General features: G+C 39.6%; 1 protein-coding gene across 1 annotated transcript; it reads left to right on the plus strand.

Moving 5' to 3' along the window:
* Positions 1-10,341: 10,341 nt before the first annotated feature.
* LOC131627601 (uncharacterized) lies at positions 10,342-11,544 on the plus strand. The gene is made up of 6 exons (XM_058898442.1): positions 10,342-10,414; positions 10,518-10,709; positions 10,796-10,906; positions 11,016-11,097; positions 11,191-11,286; positions 11,372-11,544. The coding sequence occupies exons 1-6, from the start codon at positions 10,398-10,400 to the stop codon at positions 11,468-11,470; spliced, it is 597 nt and encodes a 198-aa protein (XP_058754425.1). The 5' UTR covers positions 10,342-10,397; the 3' UTR covers positions 11,471-11,544.
* Positions 11,545-11,783: the final 239 nt, after the last annotated feature.

An 11,783-nucleotide genomic window follows, 5' to 3' on the forward strand; every position in this document is an offset into this window, starting at 1 on the left:
AGCGGTGGTAAGACCAAGTGACGAGGCTGAACCTAAGGATAAAGAAACTTCTAATAAGGATGCTGAGGAGTTTCTTGCTCTGATTAAGAAGAGTGATTATAGAGTGGTGGATCAACTGCAACAGACACCATCTAAGATATCTCTCTTATCACTATTGATACATTCTGAGAAACATCGAGATGCTCTGATGAAGATCCTAAACGCTGCCCATGTAACCAAGGACATCACAGTCAATCAATTTGACGGAATGGTGGCCAATCTAACTGCTGGGGCATGCCTAGGTTTCAGTGACAATGAGCTACCCCTACAAGGAAAGTCACACAACAAAGCCTTGCATATCTCCATGCAGTGTGGGAAGGCTCATCTGGCTAGAGTTTTGATCGACACAGGGTCATCCTTAAACGTGATGCCAAAAGCAACACTTGACAAGATAGCCTTAGAAGGACTTGTGGTTAAACCTAGTCGTCTGGTGGTTAAGGCTTTCGATGGGTCACAGAGTCCGGTGTTTGGAGAAGTAGACCTTCCTGTCATAATTGGTCCCCACACCTTCTGCATCAATTTCCAAGTGATGGAAATCGAGCCAGCTTATACCTGCCTGCTAGGGCGTCCTTGGATTCACGCAGCTGGGGCAGTCACCTCCACCCTCCATCAGAAACTAAAGTTTGTGAATGGGAACTCCATAGTGACTATCAATGGAGAAGAGGATATATTTGTCAGCAATCTAAACTCATACAGATATATTGAGGCTGGAGACGAAGCATTGGGTACCGCATTTCAAGCTCTAGAAATTGCAACTGCTATCACACTACCAGTGGAGAAGATAAGAAGGGCGGTAACCTCATGGAAAGACCTACAAGACGCAGATACTAAAGGCTGGGGCAAGCTGCCAGAAGTTCTGGAGAAGAAGGATCGCCTGGGGTTAGGATACCAACCCACCAAGGTCACAAGCATTAAGAAAGAAGAACGACCATTTCCCCCAATAATGCAAACTTTTGTGACTGGCGGTTATGAGCATGTGGCTATGGTGTCCAATCAGGACTCTCGAGAAGGGACGTCCAATTTCATTCGAGAGATCAGGCCAGGAGAACAGCTTCAGAATTGGACAAGCCTGGAGATACCGGAGATAGTTTTCATTTCGAAGTAATTTGCTTTTGTGTGTTTTATTTCCCTTTTTTAAATAAAGAAAAACAATAACGCTCATGCCTCGCCCGAAGCATAGAGCTAGTTTGTAAGGGCCCCATTTACTTTCAAGTTCGAAGTTTATTAATAAAATTGTCTTTGCATTTTGGTATTGAAAATATTGTCTTTTCTCGCATTTATTCCTTTTCCATTTCTGAAAATGACAAATAAATTTCTTGCACAAACAAAGCACGTTCACATCTGCATACTAAAAGAAAACAAACATAAAACATGTGCAGATCACTTTCTGACACCACCGATAATAATACTGCTGAGACTCTATACAAACTCGAGGCTCTCGCTAATCAGGCTGAAGAAGGGGATGAGGAAGACGATGAACCTCCGGAAGAGTTGTCAAGGTTAGTGGATAAGGAATCCAAAAGCATGCTCCCTCCACAAGAGGCCATTGAAATCATAAACTTGGGAACGGATAAAGAACCCAAGAACATTAAGATTGGGGCAACGTTAGGTAAGGACGTAAAAGCAACGCTAATCAAGCTCCTCCACGAGTATGCAGAGATTTTTGCTTGGTCATACCGTGACATGCCGGGTTTGGATACAGACATCGTGGTACACAGATTACCTCTCAAAGAAGGATGTGCGCCGGTCAGGCAAAAGCGCAGAAGGGTTCGACCAGATATGGATAGTAAGATTAGGGAAGAGGTGCTCAAACAATTCGATGCAGGGTTTCTTGCTGTAGTTGACTACCCACCATGGATTGCGAACATAGTGCCAGTTCCTAAGAAAGACGGGAAGGTGCGCATGTGTGTAGACTACAGGGATCTAAATAAAGCAAGTCCAAAAGATGATTTCCCACTTCCACATATAGATGTCTTGGTGGATAATACAGCACAAGCTTCAGTGTTCTCTTTTATGGATGGTTTCTCCGGGTATAATCAGATTAAGATGGCTCCCGAGGATATGGAAAAGACTACCTTCATGACCTCTTGGGGCACTTTTTGCTACAAAGTAATGCCATTCGGGTTGAGAAATGCAGGGGCAACATATCAAAGAGCCATGGTCACATTATTCCATGATATGATCCATAAAGAGGTCGAAGTATATGTAGATGATATGATTGCCAAGTCTCGCACTGAAGAGGAGCATATTACAAATCTACATAAGCTGTTTGAACGCCTGAAGAAGTACAAGCTGAGGTTGAACCCGAATAAGTGCACATTTGGTGTAAGATCGGGAAAGCTGTTGGGGTTCATTGTAAGCCAACGAGGTATAGAGGTTGATCCTGATAAAGTAAAAGCCATACAAGCGATGCCCGTTCCAAAAACAGAAAAAGAGGTGCGAGGTTTCCTGGGTCGGCTGAATTACATCTCAAGGTTCATTTCACATCTAACAGCTACATGCGAGCCTATATTCAAACTACTCGGGAAGGATCAACCTATCAAGTGGAACGACGATTGTCAAGTAGCCTTCGAAACTATAAAGAACTACCTACAAGAACCACCGATACTTTTACCTCCTGTACCCGGAAGACCGTTGATCATGTACCTCACAGTACTCGAAAGGTCTATGGGGTGTGTACTGGGGCAACAAGACGAAACAGGCAGGAAAGAACACGCTATTTACTACCTCAGTAAGAAATTCACGGATTGCGAGTCTCGATATTCACCATTGGAAAAGACATGTTGCGCCCTAGCATGGGCTTCCAAACGTCTAAGGCAATATATGCTGAATCATTCCACGTGGCTAATATCGAGAATGGATCCTTTAAAATACGTGTTCGAAAAACAGGCGCTCACGGGTAGAATTGCAAGGTGGCAAATGTTGTTGTCCGAATACGACATACAGTATGTGACTCAAAAAGCAATAAAAGGGAGTGTACTGGCAGAACATCTTGCTCACCAACCCCTCGAAGAATACCAGTCTATGAAGTTCGACTTCCCTGACGAAGACATCATGCTAGTAAGAGACTATGAAATACCAGGACCCGACGAGGGACCTGAACCGGGTTTGGTATGGAAACTCATGTTCGACGGTGCCTCAAATGCACTAGGACATGGCATAGGGGCAGTATTGACATCTCCCGATGACCGGCACTTACCCTTCACTGCAAGACTATGTTTCGACTGCACCAACAACATTGCAGAATACGAAGCATGCATATTGGGGTTAGAAGCTGCAATCGACCTAAGGATCAAACTCCTCGATGTATACGGAGACTCAGCATTGGTAATCCATCAAGTCAACAAAGAATGGGACACTCGAGATGCAAAACTAATCCCATACCGAGACCTTATACTGGAGTTGACGGCTGAATTTGATACTATCACTTTTACTCATATCCCGAGGGAAGAAAATCAAATAGCCGACGCACTAGCAACGCTCTCCTCTATGTTCAAGGTGACCTGGCCGAACCATGAACCACGGATAACTGTTAGACACTTCGACGAACCTGCCTATTGTCTCACGATTGAGGAGCAGTCTGACAACGATCCATGGTACCACGACATTAAAAAGTACTTGGAAAAACAAGAATACCCGGAGAATGCCTCGACAATTGATAAAAAGACATTGAGGAGACTTGCATCCAAGTTCTTCTTAAGTGGAAGCATCCTGTACAAAAGGAACTATGATTCAGTGTTGTTGAGGTGTGTAGATAAAAACGAGGCCAAGGAGATTATCAGGGAGGTACATGAAGGAACCTTCGGAACTCATGCAAACGGACATTCAATGGCCGACTGTTTCCAATATGCAAGGACCTGTCACAAGTGCCAAATCTACGCTGACAAGGTGCACGTACCACCAAACCCGTTGAACGTTCTGAGTTCACCATGGCCATTTGCAATGTGGGGAATCGACATGATAGGGATGATAGAACCTAAAGCTTCGAATGGACACCGATTTATATTAGTTGCCATAGACTACTTCACCAAATGGGTTGAAGCTGCCTCTTACACCAACGTAACAAGACAAGTAGTCACTCGGTTCATCAAGCATAATATCATATGTCGGTATGGGGTTCCAAGCAGGATTATCACCGATAATGGGTCGAATCTGAACAATAACATGATGAGGGAGCTGTGCGAGGAGTTCAAGATTGAACACCACAATTCTTCACCATACAGGCCTAAAATGAACGGCGCTGTCGAAGCTGCAAACAAAAATATCAAAAAGATAATACAAAAGATGGTGAAAACATACAAGGATTGGCACGAGATGCTTCCCTTTGCCTTACACGGTTACAGAACCTCAGTGCGTACGTCTATAGGGGCAACCCCCTTCTCTCTAGTCTACGGTATGGACGCCGTCCTCCCAATCGAAGTGGAGATCCCGTCACTAAGAGTCATAACTGACACAAAGTTAGAAGAATCGGAATGGGTAAAAACTCGTTTTGATCAGCTCAATCTCATTGAAGAAAAGCGACTGACAGCTTTGTGTCATGGACAACTCTATCAGAAGAGGATGAAAAAAGCGTTTGACAAGAAAGTCCGACCTCGAACCTACAAAGAAGGTGATATTGTCCTCAAGAAGATACTGTTACCTCGACTCGATGCCCGTGGCAAATGGACACCTAACTACGAAGGGCCATACATTGTAAAAACAGTGTTCTCGGGAGGGGCATTAGTCCTCACTACAATGGATGGGGATGAGCTACCGCACCCAATCAACTCAGACGCGGTCAGAAAGTACTATGCCTAGCAAAAGCAGGATCACCGGACATAAGCCGAAGGCAAACTACGAAGGATAGGGTATCGTGCAATCATCTACTTATGAAGTCGAAGGATTATTGGGGCCCTCGATAACAAAAAAGAGCAACGGCAGTATTAATATCATTTCTAATTTGTCATTTTCTTTCTTCGCATTTCTGTACACTCGCCAATTCAAGGCAATATCAATAAAATTTCCTTTTTTTGCATACTATGCTTCATTTCTAATTTCAGTACCATTTGCAAAAGATAATTTAGTTTTATAAACTTTAACATGGATTTAACATGAAAAACTTGTAAACTTGCAACACAAGAGCAAAAAGACAAAATCTCCGAAAGGCTACACACGCCTTGCACTGGTGTTACCCCAGGTTGATCCTTTCACAAAAAAAAAAAAGAGGTCGGCCAGTCATCCGAATACGAACTGAGCCAGAGTTCACAAACAATTCAAAAAAAAAAAAAAGAGGTTAAACAAAGGCAATGGGTGATAAGGAGATGAGTGGTAAAGAGATAAGGTGTCAGGGTTATCATACATACATCATTGCACACATTCGTCAGTATACATACAACATATACATGTGTAAGCATTCACACATACGCATTATACAATCGACAGGGGCATGTGCATAACGCATAAGCATGATGCATGCGCATTTACAAAACAAAATTCTATATAGGTAAATTTCGCGATAACATTCGTGAATAACCCTATTGGTGGTACAGGTAAATTCTGCGATAGCATTCGTGGATAACCCTGATAATATAGGTAAATTTCGCGATAACATTCGTGAATAACCCTATTGGTGGTACAGGTAAATTCTGCGATAGCATTCGTAGATAACCCTGATAATATAGGTAAATTTCGCGACGACACTCGTGAATAACCCTATTGGTGGTACAGGTAAATTCTGCGATAGCATTCGTAGATAACCCTGATAATATAGGTAAATTTCACGATAACAGTCGTGAATAACCCTATTGGTGGTACAGGTAAATTCTGCGATAGCATTCGTAGATAACCCTGATAATATAGGTAAATTTCGCGATAACATTCGTGAATAACCCTATTGGTGGTACAGGTAAAATCTGCGATAGCATTCGTAGATAACCCTGATAATATAGGTAAATTTCGCGATAACATTCGTGAATAACCCTATTGGTGGTACAGGTAAATTCTGCGATAGCATTCGTAGATAACCCTGATAATATAGGTAAATTTCGCGACGACACTCGTGAATAACCCTATTGGTGGTACAGGTAAATTCTGCGATAGCATTCGTAGATAACCCTGATAATATAGGTAAATTTCGCGACGACACTCGTGAATAACCCTATTGGTGGTACAGGTAAATTCTGCGATAGCATTCGTAGATAACCCTGATAATATAGGTAAATTTCGCAACAACACTCGCGAATAACCCTATTGGTGGTACAGGTAAATTCTGCGATAACAGTCGCAGATAACCCTGTCGGTGCAGGTGAACTTGCTAGAATTATAGCAAGCAATCCTATGGGGGTTCACAAACTACGGAGGCTTGCTGGCCATAGCAGGCCAATTACGCAACCAGCAAAAAGTCCTCGCTATGTAAGACTCAGGCTTTAGCAGGACACTTCTCTTCATCCATACCCAAACTCAAGGTAAATTTAAGGGTCTTCCAGTATTTAATAACTCTTCGATCGGAACGACGCAAGGTCTACACACCCTCTTGTCACCCAATCCAAGGTAATTAAATAGGGGCAGCTGTCATACCCCAAAATTTACCCCCCCACACTTTTCTCATAACAAAAGCAAGGTTCAAACCTCAAGGCATGGCTCGTTCACATAATCCAGATAATTCACAGTCAACTGATCCAAATTGAAAGAGCAATCACAATCAGGGCATGATTCAAACCTAAATCATTGGGCAAACTTCTAGTATGGGGTGTATAACCATCATTTGATCAAGAATTGATCATGATTCTATTAATAGAAACTCAGAGATGAACAAATATGAAAATGTTCAAATTAGGGTTTCTTAGGAGAAAGTCAACCCAACTTTGACTGGGCATAACTTTCACATGGAACATCAGAAATTCCTCACTCAAAGCCTATTTTGAAGGAAATTGAGTTCTATACAACTTTGTGTCTCACAAGCCAAGGCTAAAAATGCTTCATTTAAGAGATACAAAGCAAAAGATTACAGGTCATTTTCAGGCACCTTTCAAAAGCAGTTTTTTCCCAAAGAGGATATGATCAAGATAAAAGCTTCAAATGAAAAAACATGTTCCAAAGTGGCTTGTAGAGGACCTCTTGAGGTTTCTAAAAAGTACTGGAACACCCTCATAGCTTAAAAATTGAAGGAGATACGCTTGATCAAAGTTAAGGGATTTAGAAGGGCCAAATGTGAAATAAAAGAGGTCCAATTTGAAACTCTTACAAAAGCACCTACATTTTATGACCCAAACTTGGCCCACAAGCTATCCAAAACATATGCCATGAATTATATCATTTTTATTTTTTTATTTTTTTGATTTTTACATAATTTTATTTCATTTAAAATTAATTTTTAATGATTTAATTATATGAAGAATCAAATATTTGGTAAAAAAAATATATTTTGATTGTTTTTCAATCAACAATAATGGCAAAATATACTTCAATTTTCGTGCATAATCAATATGGAGAGATCAATACAAGATTGTAGCCAAAATAGAAAGATTGGATTTAAAAAAAATAAAATCAAATTCTACAATACTTGCAAGCTTGGATCCAAAGACTATGGGCTACGTTTTTGACCTAATTGGAGTCTCTTATAAATATACAAGTCAAGCCAGTGGATTAGGGGTGGGAAAAATTCGTGGACAAGCACTCTTGCAAGAACGAGAAAAAAGTGAACAAAACTCAAAATCGGTTTGGTAGAATTGAGGCGTTTCAAGGAGTCTTGAGGATTGCAAACGCTTCCTGGGGGAATTCTGAACGTGTGAGGATCATTGCGCGTCATCAACAACTCCAGATACTCCTCCGATTAGCCAAGGTAGGTCTTTCTGAAACTTTGTTCGATTTGCATGATTTAGGTATTCATGTGTTAAGTTGATTGCATAATATGATTTGTATGATGATTGTGAGCATTCTGGTACGTTTAATTGTATTTCTGGGCGCGATTTATTGAGTTGCCATTGTTGGCCGTCCAAGCTTTCTAGGGTTCCGACTTGGGGCTTCTTATTAGGGCAAAAATTGGGTTAAATTAGGTGCATGGTTGGGTTTGCAGGGTCGGGACGAAACATTTAGAGGGGGTGCGAAATATTTATTGAGCAGCATGTGCCAATCGCTATTATTCAAGTCAAATAACTACAAACATAAATCGTAGCAAACTTGTAGCTAAATCTGCAGAAATTTGCGAGTCTGGGTGGGGAAGACGATGACGCGTCGTCTGGGTATTGGATCGTTCAAATCTCGCGCGCGTTTGTTTTCAATTTCTTTTTTGTTTCTTATGTATGTTACTGCGCGTGTATACTAAACAACACCAGCGCGCAGCCGGGTTGGTTGAGTGCGCCAAATTGAGCTTAGGGGTGTGGGTTCGATCCCCCACGCCCACCTATATTATTTTTCTGTAAATTTCTGATAGATCCCATACAGCCTTGACCCTAAGACTTACCATACACCCTATGCATCTGAACCGTCTAATCCCCACTAATCTAAGATCCAACGCCCTTAATTAGATCTCCATGATATGAACCCTAATAACTACCACATGGTATCAAAACCTTAATAAACTTAATAAATTCTATTTGTTTTGTTTATTTCTTTAATTAAAATACATATGTTTAATATATATAATAATAATTGTATTTTTTTTTTTAAAATAAACACATGATAATTATATCGAAACTCTTATAATTTGTTATTCGTGACGATTAAATCGATTAATCGCTATGGTTAACAATATTTTTAATTAAAATGTTATTTAATTAAATAAAATATGATTTCTATTATTTGGTTAAATGGTTGCAACTATTTTATTAGTTGTGATGATTAACCGTCTTCCCTTCAATTTAATTTGTTATTCTTTTTAATCGAATCAATCGATTACGAGGGGTAACAATGCATCTAAAAATTCTATAAAAATTATTAAAATATACCTTAATTCATCATTAGTAATAATCGAACCAATCGATTAAAATTGGTGGTGATGCAAATTTCAAATCTTTTAACTATGGTAATTGAATCAATCGATTATTGCGGTTAATAGTGACAAATCAGGGTTGTACGCCCACGCCTTCATATAATTCTAAACTCCATTCAAATTACAAGGACAAAACAAACTGCGATAGGCTAACCAAAAAGCCTCTAAAAAATACGTCTTCAATCAAATTCAAACTCTAAATGGCGTATAACCCTTCCCGAACTACGTAGACTCTGATCCTCCCTAAGGAGGTACGTAGGCACTTGGCAACAAGGCGAGTCCCCCTCTTCAAAATCTCAATCGTGTCCTAAAATTCTGTTTGCCACATTTCTCCCTAATTCCTGCCATGCAACCCTAATCTTTGACTGTTAGCCTTTAGGAAAGGGCTGAGGGTGCCTCATACCTTCCCTCAGCCTGATTATAATAACTTACCCTCAATCTCTTATCTGCGTAGGGTTTCCTATTCGCCCTTCAGAATAGGTGGCGACTCTCTAAGTTAAAATTTTAGGCAGGTTGCTACATCAACTATCAAAGGAAATTTCCCGAGGTAATTATAATTTTTTTCCTTTTAAATTGTTCTATTTTATTAATGATAATGACTTTATATTTACTATTGGTTTAGGGCATTTCATCTTGCCAACTATACTTATCGGAACCGAGTTATCGACTAGTTGGCAAGGGAAAAGTGCACAACACTTTGGGAGATTTACTTCACCATAGACCGCTCCCGGATGGACACCTGAAAGTATCGGTGGATGTTGTAGTAGATCATGGTGCGATGCTACCGGTACCTGACATGGTCTCAGAGACGACATTGCTGCGAGATGCAATAGGATCATTTGTTGCATGGCCCTCGGAGCTCATTACCATTAGTGATGAGGTATATTGAAAACGATTATGAATCATTTTGTTTTCGAATGTCAATTCTAAACCGTTTATTAATTATTTTTTACATTTTAATTTTAGACTGCTCCTATAAAACCCACAGTTAAGGGTAAAGGGATTTTACAGGAGGAGGAGTCCGTTGCATCACTAAAAGAGGTACATTTAAAGTGTTAATAATTAATCTGAATCTAAATCTGCATGATTTTATATTTTACATAACTTATATGATTTTTAGGCATCCGCTCGAGAGTCACAACAAGTGACGCAGCAAGTTCGTACCGTACCACCCACTGGTCCTCCGAAGCCAGCGGGAAAAAAAGGCGGTGCTTTTGTGCCTCGGTACCGGTCGACGCTCGCAACAATGGTTGATATGTCCGATTTGAAGGATGGTGCTTTACGTGAAATCGTTATGGATGAGAGTGTCTTCGGTGTTGAATTCAAGTCACTTATTACACTTGATGACTTGGAGGAGATTTTTAAGCATGATCAACTAGGCGTCAATAACATGCACTCATACATTCGGTAATATTCCCTCATCCGATATATTATTTAATTAGTCCCACAATATAATTTATTTACACATTTCAATGAAAATAATCTAATGTTTATTATGTTTTTATTTAAGGTTGTTGTATGACAGAGTGTTGCGCGGGACTCCGTTGTCTAACAGATTCCGTTTCGTGTCTTCCGCCCACTGCAGCGGAATGGCAATTGATTCGGAACCGGAATCAGTTAGACAGCGCTTAGTAGATAGATTCATGTCCACCGGCAATACAGAATGTCTGCATCTTTGGGCGTATAATACCCGACCAGTAGGGTTAGTTTCTCATTCTTTGTTCATCTAATCTCTGTTTGTTTTGTGTATAGCAAAATTTTCATATAACCTATTGTTTTTATTTATAGAGCACACTGGTTGCTGCTTGCTATCAACCCTATAAGGGAAGTCGTGTATTATCTGAATTCGGTAAATGGTGAATGGACAAATTATCCGGCCATGAAGGACATCGTTGATTTGTAAGTGAGATCGTTCTAAATATATATTCGTGTATATTTATATATATATATATATTTACTTATTTGTGGGATTGATCTAAACATATGCTTTTATATATTTGTTAATTAGATCAATACAAGTGTTCCGAAGTCAACGGGACGCACAGGTATCCCGAACTAAATCTAGCAACATTACTTGGATCCAAGTGCAGGTACATTATTTTTCACAATGTTGCTTATAATATATTTATGCTACTTGATAAAACAATGCACAACTATAGAATCTTATTTGTTTTTCTATGTAGTGTCCGCAACAGAAAAACAGTTACGATTGCGGATACTTTGTATTGAGGTTTATGAAAGAAATCCTTCAGGCAAATCAATTAGAGATTCCGCTCACGGTATGAATTTATAACTTAAGATAATTTCATATAATTTATTACATTTAACTAAATGTATCATTCATATTTTGTTTTTGTTTTGTAGTACCTTGACGAATTCCGTGCCGCTGGATACCCGAGACTTAAGTTGGAAGAAATAAAAGAGGATTTGTGTCATTTTTATATTAAGCGCTTTTTCATGTAGGATTTGTGTCGAATTGAAGTACTATAATATTATTGATGTTGTAATGATGTATATATATAATTTTGGATATTATAATGGTATTATATTAGTATATATATATATTGTCTTACTGATGGCTGAAATAATATCGTCGAAAATAAATTACAGGTCGAAAATATTACAGGCTGAAAACATATTACAGGTCGAAAATATTACAGGTCGATTGGGAGGATTAAATTACAGGCTGCACATTAAAATACCTCATTTAGCTACTAAAGCGCTTTTTAAAAAAGCGCTCTTAAAGGCCCACATACTAAAGCGCTTCTTTTTAAAA

The sequence above is a fragment of the Vicia villosa genome, unplaced genomic scaffold (assembly GCF_029867415.1).
Source record: "Vicia villosa cultivar HV-30 ecotype Madison, WI unplaced genomic scaffold, Vvil1.0 ctg.000371F_1_1, whole genome shotgun sequence".
NCBI lineage: Eukaryota > Viridiplantae > Streptophyta > Magnoliopsida > Fabales > Fabaceae > Vicia > Vicia villosa.

Coding starts and splice junctions, on each gene's coding strand:
- LOC131627601 (XM_058898442.1), top strand. Junction 11,098..11,190: donor TTACTTGGATCCAAGTGCAG/GTACATTATTTT, acceptor TTTTCTATGTAG/TGTCCGCAACAGAAAAACAG. Junction 11,287..11,371: donor AATTAGAGATTCCGCTCACG/GTATGAATTTAT, acceptor TTTGTTTTGTAG/TACCTTGACGAATTCCGTGC.